General features: G+C 41.8%; 1 protein-coding gene across 2 annotated transcripts; it reads right to left on the bottom strand.

Annotated features, from left to right (window-relative positions):
• Window positions 1–2,059: 2,059 nt before the first annotated feature.
• Window positions 2,060–24,141, bottom strand: LOC115164627 (lysine-specific demethylase 2B). Of its 2 annotated transcripts, none has more exons than XM_029717309.1 (10): window positions 23,946–24,141; window positions 9,083–9,307; window positions 8,549–8,689; window positions 7,646–7,732; window positions 6,641–6,931; window positions 5,645–6,453; window positions 5,157–5,320; window positions 4,860–5,021; window positions 4,384–4,602; window positions 2,060–3,915 (listed from the first exon to the last, which is right to left on the bottom strand). In XM_029717309.1, exons 1-10 carry the CDS (start codon window positions 23,997–23,999, stop codon window positions 3,734–3,736), a joined length of 2,334 nt encoding a protein of 777 aa, XP_029573169.1. In that variant the 5' UTR covers window positions 24,000–24,141; the 3' UTR covers window positions 2,060–3,733. The 2 variants fall into 2 exon arrangements, with proteins under 2 accessions (XP_029573169.1, XP_029573168.1); XM_029717308.1 differs by having other exon boundaries at window positions 6,641–6,940; window positions 23,946–24,140.
• Window positions 24,142–26,643: the final 2,502 nt, after the last annotated feature.

Below are 26,643 nucleotides of genomic sequence, written 5' to 3'. Positions count from 1 at the left end.
TTGTGTCATCCGTTTCGGTAAAGTACCTGCGTAATTGCGCACCCAACTCACTCAGGTGCTTCGTTATATCACATTTGACATTGTCCGTTAGCTTGAGTTCATTTGCACACAAAAAATCATACACTGATGGAAAGACCTGTGTCTCTCAATTCAAAAAAACGTGTCAGTACTTTGCCCCTTGATAACCAGTGCACTTCTTTGTGTATGTTGTAAAAGCATTACATGGTTGCTGCCCATATCATTGCATAGTGCAGAAAATACACGAGAGTTCAGGGGCCCTGCTTTAACAAATTTAACCATTTTCACTGTAGTGTCCAAAACGTCTTTCAAGCCGTCAGGCATTCCCTTGGCAGTGAGAGCCTCTTGGTGGATGTTGCAGTGTACCCAAGTGGCGTCAGGAGCATCTGCTTGCACGCGCGTTACCACTCCACTATGTCTCCCTGTAATGGCTTTTGCGCCATCAGTACAGACACCAACACATCTTGACCACCAAAGTCCATTTGATGTCACAAAGCTGTCCAGTACTTTAAAAATATCCTCTCCTGTTGTCCTGGTTTCCAGTGGTTTGCAGAAGACGTCTTCCTTAATTGACCCCCTATAAACGTAACGGACATATACCAGGAGCTGTGCCAGGCCCGCCACGTCTGTTGACTCATCTAGCTGTAACGCACAGAATTCACTGGCTTGTATGCAAAGGAGTAATTGTTTCAAAACATCTCCTGCCATGTCACTGATGTGTCGTGAAACAGTGTTGTTTGATGAAGGCATTGTCTATCATTTTTTGGGCCCCCAGCATTGTTCCAGCCATATCCGCGAAAGCAGGAAGAATTAAGTCCTCCACAATAGTATGGGGCTTGCCTGTCCTAGCCACTCAGTAGTTCACCATATAAGACGCTTCTAGCCCCTTCTTATTAATGGTATCTGTTGCTTTTATACATGTCTTACTACTCGAAAGTCATCTTAATTCTCGCTCAAATTGGCATGTTATGTTTCTAAATGTCTGCGCAAGGGTGAATGAAGGTTTCATCGTGTTGTGAAATATGTGCAAAAGTACTATAACACACAGTGGCTGAGGAAAGGCCCTACTCCCAATACAAGTGGACCCCAAATCAATGTAGTTCTCATCATATTTGAGCCTCTTCGATGGTCCAACATCCCTGTCTGTTGTTCGGTGCTTTCTCGGGTAAGGGGGCAGTAGCTCTTCGGCTGCATCAGATTCACAACTGTCAGTGTCCATGCTACCTGGGCTAACAACAAATGTAGAATTACTGATGCTAGCATTGGATGTGCTCGTGGAAGCAGAACAACTTGTGTCGTTGACAGGTGCAGGTGTAGTACTGCTGGTAGTAGCAGTACTACTAGTAGAGCTGGTATGTGTCTCTATGGATGAGGGCCTTACTTTTTTTAACCATTTATAAATTTTTCGAGCAAACTGAATGAACAGCAGCTACATTTGGCTACATATGGACCATTAGTGGAATTTCCGCGAGAGAGTAACGGTTAATGTGATTGGATGTTAATTATTTGACTAGGCTACCTGTATTTGACATTGTTGTTATTTCACTGAACACTAGATGGTTTAATTTTATTTTTGGCAGTGAAACGAGGCTACTCAGTTGAGAAAAAAAACTCACCCAAATGTATAGCCCCGTTGGAATATATAAATGGACTGTTTGAAAATGTGAAGAATTTTTTTTTAAATAAAAATTAAAAGTTATGTGAATCACATTTTTATTTGGAGTACCCCTGACGGCATTGCACCTGCCCCAGTTTGGGAATACCTGCTGTAGGTTGAACTAGTGTTTAGAGTGCCAGATTATGCCTTTGTCTAGGAGAGGACAGCTGCAGATAGCAGCTTCCATGTGGCAAACGCTTGAATGTAAAACTAAAAAACATGGTTAAAACATGACCCGAGTTGGGCGAGAAGGTTCCAGAAATGTCCATATACCAATGTTCTTTCCTGCTCATTGGAAGCTAAGCCACCCGAGGTCTCTGCTGTGCCCTATCAAAAGGCCACACAACTGAGGGTAAAAAAAAAATGTTATAGTATATGAAAATACATTTTATACATAGAAATATACTTTTAATGACAATCATAGCACTAGATTTTAGATTTACAAATATAAACAACTGCATCATGTGCATCTGTATTCAAGGTGGCCAATATCATTCACTTGTGACATTGTAGGTCACGGTCAACAGATAATGGCAAATTATAATTACATCACAATTATGGATGATAACTAATATAAATAAATACAAAATGAATAGATAGTCAATCTTGAATTAATAATAGGATGATCAAATGCTCTTTCAAAGAAACTCATTACATGCCAAGTCCGTGGAGGCCACTGTTACTGTATGCAGTTGTGGAAACAGTAAAGGGGCAGTCTGCAGTTGCTACACCCATTTCTGGACTTAGAAATGAATGATATATACTCATTGATTCTTGAATATACCTTACAAATGCCTCATGAGCTTAGTTCAACTGTCGTATCCCATCAGAACTCAAAATATAAGCTTGTATTCCTCCAATGTTTGTAAACAAATGTAAACAAACTGTATTGCCACAAAACATGGTTAAAACTATAATTATGATATCGTGGATGGTCAGTCTTTGCATTCTTGTAAGTCCTCGATTTGAGAGGGATTACATTTCTCCAGGCCCAGCCCTCAGCTTTTTACCAAAACAGAGGCGGGGGAATGCTTTGTTATTGTTTTAAATGTGGATTGGCCCTTTAAAGCAGATGACTCAATTACTTGACAGAATCTCACATTATGGGCTCTTGAGTGCTAAAACATGTGAAGCACAATGAGATTGACATATGTACGAAACATAGGAAAATGCAGAAGGTACTGAGAGATTGAAAAAATACATTTGACTAACATTCCTTATGTCAATATTTATTGACTGATTAATTTCAAGATATATTCATTAACCTAACCATCTTTGCAACATTTATTTAATTCTTATTTATTTAAACATTTAAAACATGTATTATTTTATAATAATAGTCTTATGTTCATTTTTTTAAGTAAAGTATTAAATTAAATCCAGTCCAAGTCAGTAACTACCATTAACTTGTAATGTCACCTTCAGAATTTGGCACATGATATCAGGTAAAAAAAACAGCATCCAAAAATACATATTACCATCGGTGTCAAGGCAAACTGATTTAAAGTACTATAGGCAAATATTCAGTTCTAGGAGTTGAAATCTGGGGTGTGTATGGTACTGCACACATAAAGCTTCACTATGACCTCAAATGTTAGCCCAATGTGTGAATTATTGTTGTATAATTTTTTTTTAAACATTTAACATGTATAAGTAATAGAAAACAAATCCCCCAACAAATTAAATGCAACAAACACAAGCCTTTGAAAAAGGTACAATCTTAACACAAAAATAAACTAATGCATGCTTTGTTTTCCCTCCCCATCTCCTGTCCAGTACATATTTGCCTTTCAGTACAATAATGGGTTTGTAACATCCAGAAAGACATTGATGCAAACATTTTGACCACCCCCCTTGTTAATTTACACACTTCTGCTTCTCTCATAAACTTATATGACATTGTTCGTTCACAAATCTAAACACAGTAGATTCTCCAATGAAGAAGAAATAAACACAAAACCAACCAGTGCAGGCTTGATGGGGAAACCTTGTCTTGCTCCATTAAGTGCAAAGAGTAGTTCTTTTTTGCTGTGCACATTTTGGCCTTAATGTCAGTGTCTAGCTGAGTTTCTGCAGTAATTTGTCCTCTTTGAGTCCAAACTGTACACTCACAGACATCTCTGCTATGAACTGTTCACAGGCCGTCTTGGTCACCTGTTTGCAATAGCGCAGGTCAATGTGACAGATGCTTCCACAGCGCTTGAAGAAGGTAAGGGAATGGTCTGTCACCCTATTACAAACTTGAGGTGGAGACAAAAACAGAGCCAGGCATGAGGAAACCCGTAGAGAACCGGATTGAATATTATGAAGCCTAAATGCAACAGACTTGCAAACTATAATAAAAATAAAAAATAACTGAAATCAGATAAGACAGAAAATAAATACATCTTCGATATTCTTTAATATTAAGAGAAAAACAAGTTAAATAGCTTATTCTATAATAGTTATGACTGAAAACACGATGTATAATGTAAAATTGTATAATGTCACTACTGTAAAGAAAAAGTTAAAATAAGTGGTATGTATCTAAAATGTGTTTAGAATGTACATGTAACAACAAAAGAAAAAGCTGTAAAAAGTTACATTTTGTCCTCCGAAGGTAGCCCCAAAAAATAAACAAGTGACATAGCAGAGTAAATGTTGTATCACTCTAGCCCCTGGTGCTAATACTGAGGTTGTGAGAGATGTGTGACTGACAGGGTTCATACCTGACAGGTTGATCTCTGTGAGGGAATCTCTGGTTGTGGTCCCTGCGGCCGTCAGCAGGTTGACCGAATGGTCGTTGATGTGGTTGCAGTAGCTCAGGTCCAGTCGGGAAAGTAACGACATATGTCTGATAATCAGACGCAGAGAGGCATCTGTGATGTCCAGTCCGGCCAGACGCAAGTCCAGGATGTTCCTCAGTTTACAGCGGTTGTCCAACTGACCTGAGGGTGGAGAGCATGAACAAAATAGGAGTGATTTCTCATCTCGCAGTCAAACATGGCAAGTAATCTGATACATTTTCGTTAACATCCTTCAATTAAACGTGAACTATCTTAAGATACACTCATTTTTCTTCCTAATGGGTTTTTAGAAAGAAAAGCCTCCCAGTCCTGTCACACCCAGGAGAACCACCAGAGGTTGCTAATAATACACTCATGTCAATTTCACCTAACTCTCCCCTCTTGTTGCAGGTGGTTACCTGGTCTGTTATCGGTCGGGGGCGAGAGCAGGTCCCTCATCTGGGCATCTTTGAGCCCTTCCACCCACTGCACATCCAGGGTGCGCAGCAGAGGGCAGCTAGAGGTGCAGAGGGCAGACACAGCCACCCACGAGCACCCTGAGAGCAGCAACACGCGCAGACCTGCAGGACACAGAGTGGAGTAGCGTTAAACGGGTTTCAACGCTGAGACACAATCACATTTGGACAGTCTCTGGTGTCTAGCCAAAAGATTTTCCTCTCCCATAGATCAGAGGTTCACATGGTCCTGGTATGTACCTGGTAAGCGGTTTATTAGCCAGCTCAGCTGCTTCTTGGAGATGTTGGTCCAGCTGAGGTCCAGTGAGAGGGGCTGTCTGCGGATGATGCCACTCAGCATGAGGGGAGTGATAGATTTACAGCGGTTCAGATCGATGTTGGTCCACAGTCTTTTATCACAGCACCTGTCAGAGATAGACAATAGAAATACACACTAGCTATCCGGCTTGGACTAAAATTCACAATGTTGTAGATAATTAGTATATTTGAATGTGAGTGTTAAAGAGATTGAATGGGATCTTAAGCACTTACAAATTAGTAACATATTTTATGAATTGGAATTCCTAACAATTTTTTATGCAGGACGTAACACATCATACGAAATGGATGACGTACACAATGGTGCACAATTTTCAGGGACCCAACTTTTATAACGCATCTTTATTTTATGTTTTATAGGCCCTTAAATGTAAAGTAAAAATATGAGTGGGAATAGTAAGAGCTCTCACCATCTATTCCATGTCTTGCAGACACGCATGCAGACACACAGCTCCTTGTGTGTGAAGTGTCCAAAGAGCTTCATCCAGACCTCTCGCTGCACCGCATGAGTCTTCCCGTCCACCAGGGGCAGTCTGTCTGGCGGGGGGCTGATGGGGGGTGGCCGGATTACGTGGCGCTCCATTTGGACACACTTGGGTGGGGAGCGTGGGGGCAGGGGCCGGGTGCCAGGGGAGCTCCTGTTGAAGCCCAGAGGGGTGATCTGGCTGGGGTAGAAGTGGCGCAGCTCCCAGGGGGTGCCGTTCATTTCCTTGGTCCGGAGGTGGGGGCGCTCCCCTCCCAGGTCACTGCCGATGCGGAAGCCCCTCTTGGGCTCCTCATTCTCACTCTCTGGCTCCACCTTGAGGGGCTGGCGGTTCTCATTGGCTAGGCAGTCCTCAGTCTTTTGGATCTCCTGGTTCAGTGCTTTGCTCAGCTCCTTATTGGGTAAACGGCGTTTGCGGCGCACTTTGGGGCGTGGGCCCTTCTCCTGGGGTTCACTGCCACCCTCGCTGCTGGGGCCAGCCTGTGGAGAGCTGCAGTGAGACTGGTCACTGTCTAGAACAGGAGTTTTGAGAGGAGGCCTTGGAAAGTTTGTCTTTGTGTCTTTGCCATCCCCGTCCTCTGCCCAGTCCTCGGTGTCTCCTAAACGATCTCTCCTCTCCAGGCCTCGCCAGAAAAGAGAGTCTGTATCCTCCTTATCCACTTCCTCCTCCTGGTCTTCCTCCTCAGTCTTGATCTGATGAAGGAGTTTGGGGAACAGAGATTCATCTGCCTTTCCCTGTGGGGGAGAGGGAGGTTTAGTTAGAGAGCATGTTCAACTATGGATACCAGAGCACATATCAACATCCAAACATTTTACAAAAGGAGTTGCTTGGCACAGCATGAAAATTGCCATGCATAGTCAATGAGTAACATTATACTAACAGACACTGAAACAGAAACCGCATTATGAAATAGGAATCTACCTTCTTCCTCACACTGAAGTCCTCTTCCTCGTCATCGTCGAAGAGCTTCCTCTTCTTCCTCAGTTTGTCCTCAGGTCTGGGCCGAGGCAGGGTGCTGGGGGTCAGGACAGGGGGGTGTCTGTAGAGGGGCTCCCGTTCCTCAGGTCTGTGTCTGGAGATATCATCCCCCTCAGGCTTCCTCTTGGCTGTAGACGTAGATGTGGACTCACCCTCCTCCTTCACTGCCTTCTGCTCCTTCAGCAGGGAGCCAGGGAGGTTAGACGCATACTTGAACCCCGGTCCCCTTTTTTGCTTGCAGACCAGAAGGTGGAAAAACAGGGAAGACAACTTTATATATTTCGCCTATCACGACAGGGTCACCAAACTGAGATACTGTACTTGTTTCAATGGTGAAACAAGTCAGACATTGTAAACTACTTAGACTGTGACTGTGCCACTTCTAGAGAATTAGATGTTTGTTTCCTTCCCGTGTAACAGACACAGGGCATTGAACCATGTGATATAGTAAGTAGATGAACAGGAAGTAAGAAACCACAAAGTAAAGACATTATGAAATGCCTCTGACTTTAAAGAATCATTATTTGGAGAGTGTTTTCCAAAGATGGTTCACAGCACTGTTTCCTAGTCCAACATCAGATGACAAAATTGGTGTGTGCTTTATCTTTGGAGAAAGGGGAAACTAAAATATCAATTTCATATTAATGCTTATGAACTTCAGAATAGATAGTATTCTATGACGGGCTGCCTACAGTAAGTACTTAAAATGATGCATTCATATACAGATGTCTGATCACCCTGTTGCAGGAGAACTGTCCTGCAAAGCAGGACATTTAAAACTTTAAGTGAATTTGAGGTTTAATAAGTCTTCTGAAGTTTATAATTTCAAATTTATCAACCGCTACAAAATATCAATTAACTATAATCCGCATATCCTTTTGCTGCAGGATTAAGTTCCTGCTGGAGCAAACTGGCTCAAATTAAGATCCTACATTTGTAGGTACTCACTTTTCCGGTTTTCCCAGCGTAGTTGCATTTGGGACATTCCCAACAGTTAGGAAGTTCATCGTTCACCACGCCAGAGGCATCTTTTACCTGAAAAGCATGAAGTAAAAGAGAGAGTTAAGATGAAAAGGGCAGAAGGGGAGTCAGTCTAATGTACAATGTGTTCAGCACAGAGAGAAATGAACAGGGAACTGAAAGTGACTGTTGTCACCTCTTTGTGTGAGGCAGTTTAACACTTTATTTCTGACACATTTAAAAAGTGAGAAACTCTAGCAAACAACAACCTCTAACAATGAAAAATCAATATTCTTCAGAAATACCTTACCAGAAGTGTGTTATGTGCCTGGAATACAACAAACACAAAGGCTGTGTTCCTAATATCTGATGTAGTTCACAACTTCACTTCATTCGAGCAAGGACATGCTATGACATGTTATGCTTTGGCTGAATGGCTCCTAAGAGTGCATGAGCAGCTTTGCATTTCATTTGCATCCGGCTCCACCCAGCAATGTCAACAACACTGCAAAGTCGTATTCTAGCATCATTTGATTTCAACTGGACACAGCCTTCTGCAAGTCTGGCTGGAAGAGGGAAAGTGATGAGGTGACTCAGTGTCAAACAACAACAGGAAGTCCCCACCACACCAATGACTCATTAAGTTGCCTTGTAAAACTGTTTGACAGTCAAACACAGTGAATCATCTGCCGTTAGTACAAAGGCAAACATTCCAGGATTTTGCCTTCATGTGTGTGTCAAAGCATATAAATCACTGAACCGTATCATAAACATTCAGGTGAATCTCACTCACACAAATAATTAATCATCAAACTCATCAGGTGGAGGCTTGGCCTCGTGTTCAGTCATGGTTGTGTTCAATCACGACTCGACATGCTCATCCTGTCTCACCTTTAAGCAGTTGGGGTGGACAATCTCATTGCAGATGGAGCACTCCATGAGCATGACGTTGAACTTGTCCTCCTCCTCCAATGTGTCCTCCTTCCCTGCTTCTCCGCACACCACACACACAGCTGTGTGGGGCAGGACAGGCTGCAAAGGACAAATACAAAAACACATTCACTGACAACTGTCAAACTCATTGACAGGTACACACACAGTGTCTCCATTATGCCGGTGTGCAATAATATTTGCAAATAGTGTTGATAAGCTGCTACTGGTCATTCTGTTTCCTGTTTTAGGAAAATCATTAACAGACATTGGCGACTATGCCAAGCCGTAGACAAATATCCACTGAATGGACTCAACAGAATCGAGAGACCTTTGACACATGAATGAGTCTTATGATTTTCATGTCAAATGCACAGTCTTTTGTATTTGTGGCACAGCACTGTAGCACTGGATAAGACAATATAGGCTAACTGAACTATCTACTAAATAGTATGAATGATGAAAAGCCTGTGTGGTTACTATGGCTTTACTCACTGCAATGCACTGCCTCATGATACAGGACTGCTTCATGCGCCCGGGTCCTCCAAACTTCTTCATGTCTTTACAGAAGTGACATTCTCCACACTCAGTTCGGAGGCACGCCTCACACTTTCGGCAGCGTGTTCTCCTGCGTCTGGCGCCAGACGCACTGCGATTGGACGGCAGCTTGACCGCTGCTGAAGTCCCCATCTTGGGCTTTGGCCGGTTGGCTTCCCGTTTCTGCAGAGAGAAAAATAATAACATTTATGTTATAACATCCATTACCTCTTGTCCCTGGAAGAAGACTTTTTGAGTCCGGTCATTGGCTCCCTGGTCCTCTCCAACCAATATTCAATCTTGAGTATTTGGAAACTACTTTAGAAAGGCAATTCAAATGGGCACAATTGCCTAAGACAGTAACCTACATTCTGCTTCATTATGGAACACAAAACATCTAGTATGGTCTACTCCTGACAGTCATAAAGCTAGTGAAACAGTACTGCACTGAAGCCACCGGCTGCGAGCCACATACAGTACCTTTCTAAACCTCTCTAAATGCCAAATCTAAAAATCAGCCTCTGTCCAAGAAAATAAAAAGATTCTCTCCCACCCTGTGACACCACAAATAGAGGTTCACAGGTAAAAATTCATTTCAATCCTCTTTACCCGAGCCTAGAGCCACCAGAACAATAAAAATGAGATATTCCCTACGCCATTACTGAGAAATGTATTTTTTTGCTGCAGAGGCGAGTGTTTCCTTGGCAACACAGTTCCCCTGCTTTTCCTAACCATTTGAATAGAATAATGAAAGGAGATGAGAACTAGCAGAGACATACTGTACTTTAGCTTTAAATGGGAGGGCTGTGGAGAGGTTAGGATTGTTTTGAAATTGAACATTTTCATGGCTCCTCTGGCAGAAGGAAAACTGTTACTTTATTTTCTCATAAAGTACACATATCGCTTCAGGCCCTAGGAGACACGCTGGAAAAACAGAGTTGAATGTGCTACTGTAGATTGGGTCATTCATTCCCCTGGAGGCTGTTCTTACTGGCACTAAAAACACTGTTTATTGGGGGAGATCGATTAGTGTAGTGTAGAATCTGCTGCTTGTCACTCAGTCCCAGTCGAGCATTTATGTCCTGCCTCTGATCTCCTGCAAAGGACATCTATAAGGCTGAGACGCTGTTTACACAACCTACTCCCCTAAATAAAAGGTACAACCAATTGCATGGTGTCAAATATGGTTTTATCTGGAGGTTCGCGTGTGTATTTCTGGAAAATTATCTACCACTGTGTGAGCCAGTAGGTCCATCCATTAAAGAAACTAAATCACAAGACAGCAACACACACAGGTCCACAAAAAATCTTACCACCTGGCAATGCTCCTCAGTTAAGGATTAATACACAACAGTGAAAACCTTCCACTCCCAAACAAATACTGAGCAACATTGTCATGTCACAGCCCTTACATAATCATCCTCCTGGAACAGATATAGCTAATAAGGACCAAACCGCCATCTTATAAAAGCAGATGGAATTCTTGCAGAGGGCTTAAAGAGAGAGAATAAAAACACTCGACCAGGGTCAATGAGAACAAAGTGTTCCTTCATGAATACTAGAATAAGATGTCACTGGGGAGACATACCACAAGACGATTCTTCACCGGGAAGCTTTTCTTCAGGTTTGGAAAGAGAGTTGTTATAATAACCTTTTACCTTCATCTCATCTTTGGCCATCCTCAAGCATAATTCCAGATCCTAAACAGATTCTCAAGCATATGGGTTTGTTGTTGACGCAACATCCAACTGGAAATGGGAAACAGACTACAATCTGATGGTTTTCCTAATAAATCTGTTCAACCAAGGAGTGTATGGAAAGGTGTACAAGGAAGACATCAGAAGGAGGGCAGAGGCTGCAAATGCTATGACTATCAGCATTGCACAACATTCAAGTGTGATTGGCACATTCCTGGCATTATCTTAAAATATTGAAATTCCTCTAACTGATTTTTTAGAGACCTTTTAACAGAAATCTCTACAACATTATATCCAACACAACAGATCACCAAAGCAATCAACGTAGGACTATTAGAAACCCACGTGTGCTACATGACCTATTTTCCTCTCAAACAAACTCCTCTTTACCCTGAAGGAGACCTTGAATAAAGTAGCTGATACCCTCTTGTTCCAAATATTCAAGTTAATTGTGCAACAGCATGACAAAATGCTTGACAAAGTGTTCTGTGTATGTAAGTTATGAAAAGAGTGATGTTCTTCGAATATCTGTTCTGCCAAGGGGGCATGAGTTTGTTTATCTTTTATTTGTTTTAATCAACAAGTGTATGGTCCATCTATGCCATGTTATGTGAAACCTCTGAATTACAGGAGAAAGTACTAAATATGGTGGCTAAAATGAGGAGTGATCCTCCTCCTATGCCTCTCTTCCAAGAAATCATAACTCCAATCTTAAAGACATGTGTATCGTCTTTAAAAATAAATAAATAAAGTTGTCTGAGTCAAAAGTAGGCCTATGAAACACTCATTTGATGATTGTTTACAAAAGCATCTTGACCTATAATAGTTCCAGACTGATTACCAACACTTACTGTAACTTGGCTGATTAATGTGCTAGGAATGTTAGGTTTGTTTGATGAGGCCCTAAAACACTAGGCCGAGATGGGGGCCTTATCTGATCAGTTTCACTGTGGATCCCAGTGCTGTGGGGGGAAGTCACAGGGTTCACCATCTGCCTGGCTTCAGTGGACCACAGCACACCACAACAATGCACACAAAAGGGAGGGAAGTCCATGACATCTCCACAACTGCACCAAAAGAATAAGATCAAAATAACCCACTTCATAAACAATGACTGAGTGGGTGTGTGGGTTTAATTTTTTTATTTCACCTTAATTTAACCAGGTAGGCTAGTTGAGAACAAGTTCTCATTTACAACTGCGACCTGGCCAAGAATAAAGTAAAGCAGTTCGACACATACAACAACACAGAGTTACACATGGAATAAACAAACATACAGCCAATAACACAGTAGAAAAAAATGTATATACAGTGTGTGCAAATGAGGTAAGATAAGGGAGGTAAGGCAATAAATAGGCCATGGTGGCGAAGTAATTACTATATACCAATTAAACACTGCAGTGATTGATGTGCAGAAGATGAATGTGCAAGTAGAGATACTGGGGTGCAAAGGAGCAAGATCAATAAATAAATAAATACTGTATCGGGATGAGGTAGTTCGATGGGCTATATTACAGATGAGCTATGTACAGGTGCAGTGATCTCTGAGCTGCTCTGACAACTGGTGATTAAAGCTAGTGAGGGAGATATGAGTCTCCAGCTTCAGTGATTTTTGCAGTTCGTTCCAGTCATTGGCAGCAGAGAACTGGAAGGAAAGGCGGTCAAAGGAGGAATTGGCTTTGGGGGTGACTAGTGAGATATCTGCTGGAGCGCGTGCTACGGGTGGGTGCTGCTATGGTGACCAGTGAGCTGAGATAAGGCGGGGCTTTACCTAGCAGAGACTTGTAGATGACCTGGAGCCAGTGGGTTTGGCAATGAGTATGAAGCGAGGGCCAGCCAACGAGAGCATACAGGCCGCAATGGTGGGTAGTATATGGGGCTTTCGTGACAAAACGGATGGCACTGTGATAGACTGCATCCAATTGGTTGAGTAGAGTTTTGGAGGCTATTTTGTAAATGACATCGCCGAAGTCGAGGATCGGTAGGATAGTCAGTTTTACGAGGGTATGTGTGGCAGCATGAGTAAAGGATGCTTTGTTGCGAAATAGGAAGCCGATTCTAGATTTAATTTTGGATTGGAGATGCTTAATGTGAGACTGGAAGGAGAGTTTACAGTCTAACCAGAAACCTAGGTATTTGTAGTTGTCCACATATTCTAAGTCAGAACTGTCCAGAGTAGTGATGCTGGACGGGCGGGCAGGTGTGGGCAGCAATCGGTTGAAGAGCATGCATTTAGTTTTACTTGCATTTAAGAGCAGTTGGAGGCCACGGAAGGAGAGTTGTATGGCATTGAAACTCGTATTGAGGTTAGTTAACACAGTGTCCAAAGAAGGTCCAGAAGTATACAGAGTGGTGTCGCCTGCGTAGAGGTGGATCAGAGAATCACCAGCAGCAAGAGCGACATCATTGATGTATACAGAGAAGAGAGTCTGCCCGAGAATTGAAACCTGTAGAGACTGCCAGAGGTCCGGACAACAGGCCCTCCGTTTTGACACACTGAACTCTATCAGAGAAGTAGATGGTGAACCTGGCGAGGCAGTCATTTGAGAAACCAAGGCTGTTGAGTCTGCCGATAAGAATGTGGTGATTGACAGAGTCGAAAGCCTTGGCCAGGTCGATGAATACGGCTGCACAGTAATGTCTCTAATCGATGGCGGTTATGATATCGTTTAGGACCTTGAAGTCGGAAGTTTACATATACTTAGGTTGGATTCATTAAAACTCGTTTTTCAACCATTTCACAAATTTCTTGTTAACAAACTATAGTTTTGGCAAGTTGGTTAGGACATCTACTTTGTGCATGGCACAAGTAATTTTTCCAACAATTGTTTACAGAGATTATTTCACTGTATCACAACTCCAGTGGGTCAGAAGTTTACATACACTAAGTTGACTGTGCCTTTAAACAGCTTGAACAATTCCAGAAAATGGTGTCACGGCTTTAGAAGGTTCTGACAGGCTAATCAACATCATTTTAGTCAATTGGAGGTGTACCTGTGGATGTATTTCAAGGCCTACCTTCAAACTCAGTGCCTCTTTGCTTGACATCATGTGAAAATCAAAAGAAATCAGCCAAGACCTCAGAAAAAAATTGTAGTCCTCCACAAGTCTGGTTCATCCTTCGGCGCAATTTCCAACGCCTGAAGGTACCACATTCATCTGTACAAACAATAGTACGCAAGTATAAACACCATGGGACCACGCAGCCGTCATACCGCTCAGGAAGGAGACGCATTCTGTCTCCTACAGATGAACATACTCTGGTGCGAAAAGTGCAAATCAATCCCAGATCAACAGCAAAGGACCTTGTGAAGATGCTGGAGGAAACAGGTACAAAGGTATCTATATCCACAGTAAAACGAGTCCTATATCGACATAACCTGAAAGGCCAATCAGCAAGGAAGAAGCCACTGCTCCAAAACCGCCATAAAAAAAGACAGACTACGGTTTGCAACTGCACATGGGGACAAAGATAGTACTTTTTGGAGTAATGTCCTCTGGTCTGATGAAACAAAAATAGAACTCTTTGGCCATAATGACCATCGTTATGTTTGGAGGAAAAAGGGGGAGGCTTGCAAGCCAAAGAACACTATCCCAACCGTGAAGCACGGGGGTGGCAGCATAATGTTGTGGGGGTGCTTTGCTGCAGGAGGGACTGGTGCACTTCATATATATATATATATATATATATATATATATACATACATACATACATACATACATACATACATACATACATACATACATACATACATACATACATACATACATATATATATATATATACATACACACACACACACACACATATATGCACACACACACACACACAAGACCAGTTCTTTATGTCCATTACATGCAAGACATATTTGATCTAGTCCTCATTATATCCTGTTTTATTCCGACAAAAAAGGAAAAGGAAGAAGGAAAAAGGAACATAGATTCTAAACGGCCGCTAATGACTGACAGTAAAAATGTGTCTTAGGTATTCCTTCATGGGTAGTGTGATGCCTAAGTTTAACTTACAATCAGCTGACACAGCCAGGCTTCTTCTTCTTCTGACTTTATATGGCGGTTGGCAAGGTGCATTACCACCACCAACTGGACTGAAGTGTAAACCTCAGTTCATCTTTCAATCACCCACGTGGGTATATGGTCCTAAAAACCAATGAGGAGATGGGAAAGGTGGGACTTGTAGCGCGTCAAGCATCACAAATAGAACCAAGTTCTATTTAAGCGCCTGGGTACGCAGACGCTTATTGAAATGCGCGAGCAGTGTGGGTGCAATGATTGATTAACATGTATGTGTACATTTATTTTGCAACGCACGCGGTGTGGTCACCTGAATAACTGGGCCTGCCGGAAGCATAATGTGCACTCTACCTCCTCCAATCAGAGTACCTATTCCTAGCACACCTAGAACCTAATGCTTCAAAATAAGCAAAATATTTGTAATTTACCTTTTCAAATGTATTACCTTGTGTGTGTGGCATAAACACACAACCAGACAATGTTTTAATCTGATTAGGCTACTTCAAAAGTCAAACATGTCTTCTTGGGCATTATCACTTAAATAACCGCTATTTCGCACATAACACATTTTACCAACAAAAACAGATCTCACCTTGTCTAGCGTATTTTGTTTTGTCAACAAAATACTGACATTTGCTGCTTCCATCAGGACTGTTGTGTCATTTTCTATCCGGCATTTACTTGACTCGCATAAAAAGATTGGATGGAAACCTGGTTAATCTGAAGCCATTTTGAGGATGCTAGAATTACATTTTGTCAAGCCATTTTGCTAACCGTGCCAATATATATATGGATACATCCATAACAATGAGCTAATGAGGCACAATTTTGCCTTGCATAGAAAATGTGCTCGCTCGTCAGGACACTGTTGTTCAGAGGAGTTAGCCAACAACAGCAAAAACAACAGATAACAAAATCACTCCAAACTGAAGCTGTAAAGACTGCAAACTAGCTGCACTTAATTTCGTTTGACTTTTTTACAATTTACATTTCTTTGTATATATCCATAAAAATGATGCCAGCTGAGTCATGATTTCGACTAATTTGGAAACCCAAATTGGTCTACACGGACAAGTTCTGGCCTGGTTTAGATCTTATCTGTCGGAAAGATATCAGTTTGTCTCTGCGAATGGTTTGTCCTCTGACAAATCAACTGTAAATTTCGGTGTTCCTCAAGGTTCTGTTTTGGGACCACTATTGTTTTCACTATATATTTTACCTCTTGGGGATGTCATTCGAAAACATAATGTTAACTTTCACTGCTATGCGGATGACACACAGCTGTACATTTCAATGAATAATGGTGAAGCGACAAAATTGCAATTGCTGGAAGCCTGTGTTTCAGACATAAGGAAGTGGATGGCTGCAAACTTTCTACATTTAAACTCAGACAAAACAGAGATGCTTGTTCTAGGTCCCAAGAAACAAAGAGATCTTCTGTTGAATCTGACAATTAATCTTGATGGTTGTACAGTCGTCTCAAATAAAACTGAAGGACCTCGGCGTTACTCTGGACCCTGATCTCTCTTTTGACGAACATATCAAGATTGTTTCAAGGACAGCTTTTTTCTATCTACGTAACAATGCAAAAATCTGACATTTTCTGTCCAAAATGTATGCAGAAAAATTTATCCATGCTTTTGTTACTTCAAGGTTAGACTACTGTAATGTTCTCCTTTCCAGCTACCCGGATAAAGCACTAAAACTTCAGTTAGTGCTAAATATGGCTGCTAGAATCCTGACTAGAACCCAAAAACTTGATCATATTACTCCAGTGCTACCCTCCCTACACTGGCTTCCTGTTAAGGCAAGGGCTGATTTCAAGGTTTTACTGCTAACCTACAAAGCATTACATGGGCTTGCTCCCATCTTTCTGATTTGGTCCTGCCGTACATACCTACACGTACGCTACGGTCACAAGACGCAGGCCTCCTAATTGTCCCTAGAATTTCTAAGCAAACGGCTGGAGGCAGGGCTTTCTCCTATAGAGCTCCATTTTTATGGAATGGTCTGCCTACCCATGTGGGAGACGCAGACTCGGTCTCAACCTTTAAGTCTTTATTGAAGACTCATTTCTTCAGTAGGTCCTATGATTGAGTGTAGTCTGGCCCAGGAGTGTGAAGGTGAACGGAAAGGCACTGGAGCAACGAACCACCCTTGCTGTCTCTGCCTAGCCGGTTCCCCTCTCTCCACTGGGATTCTATGCCTCTAACCTTATTACAGGGGCTGAGTCACTGGCTTACTGGTGCTCTTCCATGCCATCCCTAGGAGGTGTGCGTCACTTGAGTGGGTTGAGTCACTGACATGGTCTTCCTGTCTGGGTTGGCACCCCCCTTGGGTTGTGCCGTGGCGGAGATCTTTGTGGGCTATACTCGGCCTTGTCTCAGGATGGTAGGTTGGTGGTTGAAGGTATCCCTCTAGTGGTGTGGGGACTGTGCATTGGCAAAATGAGTGGGGTTATATCCTACCTGTTTGGCCCTGTCCTAGGGTATCATCGGATGGGGCCACAGTGTCTCCTGACCCCTCCTGTCTCAGCTTCCAGTATTTATGCTGCAGTAGTTTATGTGTCGGGGGGCTAGGGTCAGTCTGTTATATCTGGAGTATTTCTCCTGTCTTATCCGGTGCCCTGTGTGAATTTAAGTATACTCTCTCTAATTCTCTCTTTCTTTCTCTCTCTCTCTCTCGGAGGACCTGAGCCCTAGGACCATGCCTCAGGACTACCTGGCATGATGACTCCTTGTTGTCCCCAGTCCACCTGGCCGTGCTGCTGCTCCAGTTTCAACTGTTCTGCCTGCGGCTATGGAACCCTGACCTGTTCACTGTGATTACTATTATTTGACCATGCTGGTCATTTATGAACATTCGAACATCTTGCCCATGTTCTGTTATAATCTCCACCCGGCACAGCCAGAAGAGGACTGGCCACCCCTCATAGCCTGGTTCCTCTAGGTTTCTTCCTAGGTTTTGGCCTTTCTAGCAATGCAGGTGCTTCTACACCTGCATTGCTTGCTGTTTGGGGTTTTAGGCTGGGTTTCTGTACAGCACTTTGATATATCAGCTGATGTTAGAAGGGCTATATAAATAAATTTGATTTGATTTGACTAGCTGAGAAAAGCTACCTGCCTGCCTTGTCTTGTCCTGACTCCTGAGTTCATTACTATTGGACAGCTGGAGATCGAATTTGAATATTGAAACAATGTTACAAAATATTGGAGAGACAGACAGCAAGGTTTAGTGTCACGTCCTGGCCAGTATAAGGGTTAATTAGTATTGTAGTTTGATCAGGACGTGGCAGAGGGTATTTGTTTTATGTGGTTCTGGGTGTTGTATGAGTTAGGAGGGCATTTGATTTAGTATTCCGGGGTTTTGGGCACTGGGTGAGTTTCATGAATTCTATGTTGAGTCTAGTGTGTCGTTTTCTATGTTTGGTTAATTGGGGTTGGGACTCTCAGTTGAAGGCAGGTGTTGTCTATCTGCCTTTGATTGAGAGTCCCATATATTAGGGTGTGTTTGTTATTTGTGGGTGATTGTTCTGTGTTTAGCCTTAGACTGTTTTTTTGTTGATCGTTCATGTTTTTTTGTTATTTTTTGTACGTTCATTTTGTAGGTAATAAAAGTCAAGATGAGCCTGCACATACCTGCTGCGTTTTGGTCCTCCTTAACCGACGACAATCGTGACATTTAGACAAATCTCTGCTGTTGAAAACAAAATGTTAGTCTAAAAGAAATGTGAGAATGTCTAGATACTTTTTAATAGTGATCAAGTTTATAAATTGCTTGGCTGGGCTGATGAGACAGTGGATTGCGCAGTCAGATGGAACAGAGTAAACAGGCATTTTAGCGTCATAGATTTAGCCGGTGGTAATACATTTTAACCAATCAGCCATCAGGATTAGACATGATTATTATATCATATTATACAAGTAAACTTGGAGTCACGTGATGGTATGTTGTGTGGTCCTCCCACTAAGACTTGGGAAAGCTTGTAATTTATTAGGCTACAGATTAAATAAATGATGAACTTCACAGGGTGGTGAAAGTGCACGGGATGAGCTTGATGCTCAATAAATATCTAGGGTCTTATTCTGGTGACATGATGATCGATGGTTGGCTGCTGTTTGACAAATACAAAGTGCCAATACCATAGTGGTATACTGACACATTTGCTATACCGACACATTTTTTGTGACAAATGCGATGGAAACCTATTTAACTTTAACCGTACATGGGAATGTAACCGCAAAAGTAATTTTCATGTGCACTATGTATTTACGCACAGACTTTTATCTGCAACAAGCCAATTTGATGGAAACAACAATTTGATGGAAATAACAAAATCTGCTGCCAATTGGATGGAACCCTAGCTATAGACACCCTAAAGACTCTGCCAAGTGCGCTTGTCCAGTGTCGCTTTGATTATGCCTGCACATCATGGTTCACCAGCAGCCCCAAACATCTAAAGAATAAGATACAGACCAGCCAAAACAAGCATGTAAGAATTGTACTAAAACTCCCCCTCCCCCCATCTGGAGGTCGAGCATTTTAAGCAGCTAGGCTGGCTATCTGTAGAAAGAAATAGTAGTATTAATTCAACTTGGTCTGGTCCACAGAATTATCACAGACTCAGCCCCCTGGTACTAACCAAAAATATTGAATTTGTCAGAGATGTCCGTCAGCATAATACCAGAGCCAGAGACACTAATATTCACTGTTTTAAATTTAAGAGTCTAACTGGTAAGAACACATTTGTATATACTGGCGCTGTTGAGTGGAACCAACTACCACAGGAACTCAAAGTCATACCAACCAAAACCACTTTTTAAAAGAATGTCAAAAGCTGGCTTATGTGTGAACAGTAGAATCTCTGTAATGTGTCTGTATCTATGTGAAGAAAAATAGGGACCACAATGGAAATAAACCCCAACTTTATGGTGTAATCCCAGTCACTTTTAAAAATAGTTCTACTCTATATGTATGTATTTTTATTTTTACTGGCAAATAAAAATCTAATCAATCCAAACTGTGCAGCACGGTCATTTGAAGAATGGAAATAGACATCTGTTAATAAACACCAAAACGTTTAATGATATTCAGAGACTGTCAAGCCAAACCTTCGATACTGGGTAGGCCTTCAAGGTAGGGAGGGATGAATTTTCTGTTTGTCCAGATTGACAGTCTTTTTATTTGTATTAATTAGGGATCCCCATTAGCTGCTGCCTATTCTTCCTGGGGTCCAAACACATTTAGGCACTTACATTACATATAAAACATAAGATAAACTGTACATTATAACACCACTACATTATAACACCACTACATATCTACAATACAAAATGTATAATACCACCATACAACAACATTACAATGTACGTGTGTGTAGAGGGCGTGTGCTAGCGCTTGTGTGTGTATGTGTGTCTGTACCTTTGTGTCTCCCTTCACAGTCCCCGCTGTTCCATATGGTGTATTTTTCCCTGTATTTTTTTTTTACATCTGATTATACTGCTTGCATCAGTTACCTGATGTGGAATAGAGTTCCATGTAGCCATGGCTCTATGTAGTACTGTGCGCCTCCAATAGTCGGTTCTGGACTTGGGGATTGTGAAAACACCTCTGGTGGCATGTCTTGTGGGATATGCATGGGTGTCCGAACTGTGTGCTAGTAGTTTAAACAGACAGCTCGGTACATTCAGCTTGTCAACACCTCTTACAAAACAAGTAGTGATGAAGTCAATCTCTCCTCCACTTCGAGCCATGAGAGACTGATATGCATATCATTGATATTAGCGCCCCGTGTACATTTAAGGGCAAGCCGTGCTGCCCTGTTCTGAGCCAATTGTACATTTCCTAATTCCCTCTTTGCGGCACCTGACCACACTACTGACTAATAATCAGGTGTGACAAAACTAAGGCCTTTAGGACCTGCCTTGTTGATAGTGTTGTTAAGAAGGCAGAGCTGTGCTTTATTATGGACAGACTTCTCCCCATTTTAGCTACTGTTGTATCAATAGGTTTTGACCATGCAGGTTACAATCCAGGGTAACTCCAAGCAGTTTATTCACCTCAACTTTCTAATTTTCCACATTGTTCATTACAAGATTTAGTTCAGGTTTAGTGAATGATTTGTCCCAAATACAATTGATTTTATTTTTTAAAAATATTTAGGACTAACTCATTCCTTGCCATCCATTCTGAAACAAACTGCAGCTCTTTGTTAAGTGTTGCAGTCATATCACTCAATGTAGTCGCCGATGTATATAGTGTTGAGTCATCCGCATACATAGACACACTTGCATGTTGTTAGTAAAGATTGAAAAAGTAAAGGGGCCTAAACAGCTGCCATGGGGAATACCTGATTCTACCTGGATTATGTTAGAGGCGCTTCCATTAAAGAACACCCTCTGTGTTTTGTTAAACAGGTAACTCTTTATCCACAATACAGCAGGGGGTGTAAAGCCATACATACGTTTTTCCATCAGCAGACTATGATGAATATTTATTTTGGTGTTGACAACACAAACCATGATATTGAAGCACACAAAGTCAGTATACTTAGTTTATTGGTTGTTTGGTGCATTGGCCCATAACCCTGTGTGGCATCAACTGTGCCACAAGAGCATGCTGAAGTGGCATAGTCTATATCCACGTTTATAAACACTGGGTCGATATTGTTATGGTCATAAATATTATTTTTAGTTCTTTCTGAGGGGGGGTTTACAGTACATAAATATTATTTTGAGTTCATTCTGAGGGGGGGGTTTACAGTACAAGGGGAGGGACCAGCTCCCTCCAGTAAAATCATTTGACTATTTCATCAAATAGATGAGGCATACTTTCACGAAATGTCTGTCCCTCTCATCATCGTATTGTGTACTTTCCTCTCTCAAAGTCTATGCGGACTGTGTGTATCTAACCTGTAGCCGGCGTTAAAGTTATCTGACACGGAGAAATGTCGGTGGAAACGCCTTTATGCGCAAATATTGATATTACAACCATCACATGGAAGTAAACTTGGAGTCACGCGATGATATGTTGTGTGGTCCTCCCATTGCGACTCGGGAAAGGATGCAGTTTATTAGGCTACAGCTGGAATAATATACACTTTTCCAGTACACGGATGCGCGCGACTCTTGGCGGCAGTAAGAAACCATCGCCATCTGCACCCATTCAACATAGCCTTCATTTACGTTATTACTTCTAAACAAAATAACTTTTTTTGGTTTCTCATATCCTTCCAATTAAGTTTTGGTTCTTGATTGTATTATGAAATGCACTCATAAACAACATGTAAATAAAGGCTTTTTTTGCCGGTGTTCTAGAACTCTCCCTTGTTCTGCCACAAACGGCAAATACATTATGAACTTCACAGGGTAGTGATAGCTACTGTTGTGAATGTGCAATGTGTGAATGTGCAAGGTGATGAGATTGATGCTTCTTTACAATAAATATCGAGGGTCTTATTCTGGTGACATGATGATCGATGCTTGGCTGCCGTTTGACAAATACAAATAATAGCGCTCATCCATAATAATCTCAATGTAGGTATCCTACACGCACTGTATCTGCGAGCTGTTAGCTTGAGCGCATATGCCAAGACAAGAGTGTTCACATTTGCTATATAATAACAGTTGTGAAAAAGCCCTCAGAGTTGAAAATGCGATGGAAACCCATTTAACTTTTTAATTCGGTACATAGGACTGATGGTAAATTATTTGTATGTGCGCTACGTCATGACGCCCAGCCTCTTATCCGCAAAAAGTTCGCTTGATTTAAACATCTCTGGTGGGAAAATGTGCATACTGAATATTAGAATATTCGCATTAAAATCTGTCGCAAATTGGAATGAAACCTAGCTACTGTGTGTAGTTAAATACCATGTTTCTGCGCTGAACTATGTTGATTATTTGCTTCATGAAAACTACAACTCCCTTCGACCAAGCGTCCCGCATAGTTCTTGACTTGAATTCTCTCGTAAATTATTTTATATCCCTTGAGAAAAGACACCATGGGCTCACAATAAACATAACTAAATGGAATTCAAGTAACTGAACCAATGTCGCTCAATTTGTTGTTTAATAACCGAAAAAAACGACATATTGGTTAATCGTTCAGTACTATTGTAGCGTAACGTACAACTTAAAGTCTCCAAACAGGCAAGAGCGGTCAACCGCTGTAAGAGCAGCTCATTGTTCCCTCTCCCCATCCCCCTCCCTAGTTCGGTTCCTGCGAAATAACATTGCTTCCAGCCCTCTTAAAGGCACAGAGCATGGTTAGGCGTGAGTATGAGCAGTTAGACATGGAAGGAGTAAGTGTCTGTCAAGAGAGCTAGACCTGAATGTGACAATGGTGCTACATCAGGCATGGTCTGATTTAGCATAATCTATTTACTTTAGTTTAAAAAAAAAAAGTCAACACTGAGCCTCAAGTGAAGTGTAGTGAAAGGCCTCACATGTATAGTCATGTTGCCTCCTACACTACTCTCCCACACCCTGACTGTTCACACAAAAATACCAGTCACAATGACCGATCCTTTTCCATGATCACAGTAACTTGACCAAGAACACAATCTGACAGGTCAGTGTGTGACAAATAGCTGGTAGACAACAATGTATATTCTTTGTGTCCTCTTCAGGGTTTTTGTTGAGAAAGGTTTGTTCCAAAGGTGAGAGGATTCTGGATCACATTTAAAGCTAAGCAATTATTGGGATCAAGTAACTACTTTGGTGAGCAGCTCATTCTTTTCTTGCTAGGGTCTGAGATAGGTCATCTGGATACAACAACATGAGCCAGGGACAGGAGAAGGTGTCTGTCTGTATGACCTCTTAAATAGCTATCTCTTGCCCAGTGGATTAGTTCTCTTACCAAAACAACAAACCATGTTTCCCTTTTCCATCCATTCCCTAGTCAAATTATTACCCTATCCCTGCTTATGGTGCTGAGTGAGTGGGGATAGAGAAAAGAAAGAAATAGAAGGCAGGGAGAGGAAATACATTCTACTCACAGGATTACTGGTCTAAAGCCCCCCCCCCCCCTTGAGAAAGACAAAACAGCATGCAGATTAGAAACCCAACGTGGCTAATGTTCTGTTCTCTGACCTGTTCAGATTCTGAATCATAATCCTCTTCGTCTGCACTCAGTGACAAGGCCATGGTTCCTCTCTTCTCATCGTCTGTCCAGCGTTGTAGAGAAAACTGACATGGCTGAAGCCTCCAGCCCTGCTGCTGTTCCCTGCTCACTCGTCCCCCTCTCTCCGTCTCTCTCCCTCCCTCTCCCTCCCTCTCTCCACACACAGCTCAGGACCAAGCAGCTGTACAGGCACACACAAGGCGACAAGAAGCCTCATGAATATGCACAGGAAAGGTCAGGAGAGACAGGAGGCAGGCAAAGCCAATGGAGAGGCAGATGCATTTGCTTTCAGGGTTGGTTACAAAGGGCACCCAGAGTCAGAGTGGGACTGGAGGGTGGTAGGGAGGGAATGGTCAGAAATAGTACAGATGGGCAATGGGAAAACATCTGGCTCATTGGGAATAAAGGGAGTGGCATGTTATCACACAAAAAACAATCATAATGATTGAGGACATGTTTCACTTTACTACAGTGACAGACACGCAGGTTGACGTTTATTGTCACGAGTCTTGTCCTGGAGGCAGAATTTAGTGATTTCCCTTTAGATAGGCCTGCTGCAAAGTCAAAATTGGCTCTATTGTAAGAATTCATGAAAACAAAACATTTGCTTTTTGGTCTTAATTTAAGGTTAGGCGGTAGGGTTAGCAGTGTGGTTAAGGTTAGGTTTAAAATCAGATGTTATGACTGTGGCTGTGCCAGCTAGTGACCACTCTGCAGAACTGCCTCCAGAACAAGATTCATGAAGAAAAACGCTAACCTGCGACAGACACAGGAAGCCATCAGCTGCTCTGGATTTGATTGCTCTGCCCTTAATGTCTACAGATAGAGGACAAAGTACCCATCTCATGATTTCTTGGTAGTTCAAAGCAGAAATAATGAATTGCCAGAAACTAAAGTACACATGTAGGACATTATTGAGTGCTTTCATTGGAAGAATTACATCTAATTTCTGCACAAGTATTACCAATTTAACAAGAGTGTCATCATGCCCATCATTATACTGTTTAAGTCTGATCTAATAATGTCCATAACCCCATTTGTTCTTGTTGACATTTTGTGTAATTCTTGCATCTATGCATATGAACAGATTACACAGTAGGATATTCTAATACAATTGTTAGATTAAAATATGATGGACAAAGAGTCAGCTGCACACTCCTTCCCAAAATCCCCCCATCATACTAAGTATCCCACTAAATAGAAAATACACTGACTAGTTTCTATTTATTGCGTTCCTCAAACTGCGTTGCACGCACCCCCCCACCCTTAATTTGTTGGGGCATGGACTCTACAAGCTGTTGAAAGCATTCCACAGGGATGCTGGCCCATGTTGACTCCAATGCTTCCCACAGTTGTGTCAAGTTGGCTGGATGGACCATTCTTGATACACACGGGAAACTGTTGAGCGTGAAAAACCCAGCAGCGTGGCAGTTTTTGACACAAACCGGTGTGCCTGGCACCTACTACCATACCCAGTTCAAAAAGCGCATACATTTTTTTCCTGCCCATTCACCCTCTGAATGGCACACATACACAATCCATGTATCAAGGCTTAAAAATCCTTCTTTAACCTGTCGTCGTCGTCGTCCCCCCCCCCACATCTACACTGATTGAAGTGGATTTAACAAGTGACCTCAATAACGGATACTTAGTTTCACCTGGTCAGTCTATGTAATAAAAAGAAAAGGTGTTCTTAATATTTTGTATACTCTGTATAATGTGCATTATACTGGACAACAATTCTACAAACCCCTGAAGAGTGTGTTTAGGTAAGAAAGATTTACGGGATTTTCTTGGGGGCAGTATAATCTGGTCACAACTGGCATTAACAGTTGTGATTAGATTGTTCTACATGCCTAGCTGGGCCTTGTTCAAATCAAAAATCGAATCAAATGTTATTTGTCACATGCGCCAAATACAACAGGTGTAGACAGTGAAATGCAGTGAAATGTTCTCTGACATCAGGGACATAGTACATGATTGTGTCCTCACCTACCTTGTCTTTAATACCTGGTCAGTGCAGTAAACTGCTCTCAAAAACAATGAGAAGTTTCACAGTGCAGATACTCAAAGCCAGCAGCACCTGTGAGTGAGGGAAGAGACAAGTATTGAGATCCAGTGCACATAAAATCAGAGCAATAAAAAGGGCAAAACATATTGTACTCGTAGAAAATGTTAACCAAATAGCTAAAAAGGGAGACCAATAAAGAAGTTAAACACATGAAAGTAATTGATAAAAAGCACTCGCCAACAAAATTATTTCTAGGCCTTTATTCTCAGGGCTTCATTGAGTTGTCATAATAGCCTATGGCATCCACTAGGTGTCAGTCAAAGATGGCTGCTCAATAGCATGTTTTCCATCAAATCCTTTAATTGCATAATTAATCCATAAAAACGTGCTAGTTTGCCTTAATGAATGCGACCATCCAACAGCACATATAGAGATAGTTTACCAACACGTCCAATGTCAAAGATGCATCGAATTATTACAGATGGTATTCTGGTACTAGAATATTGTCAATATTTTATGGCTGAAATGCAAGTGAAAAAGTATGGTAGCATTTATGCAATTCTATAGGCTATGGACACACACATTTAAATATAATCATCCCACGGTATTCAACACGTTGTTTGCATTCTTTATGCGAAGTTGATGTGACCTATTAA

This window comes from Salmo trutta, chromosome 27 (assembly GCF_901001165.1).
Source record: "Salmo trutta chromosome 27, fSalTru1.1, whole genome shotgun sequence".
In the NCBI taxonomy this organism is placed as follows: Eukaryota; Metazoa; Chordata; class Actinopteri; order Salmoniformes; family Salmonidae; genus Salmo; species Salmo trutta.
Note: the sequence above shows the minus strand (reverse complement) of the source record. Positions and strands in the feature narration are given on the sequence as shown.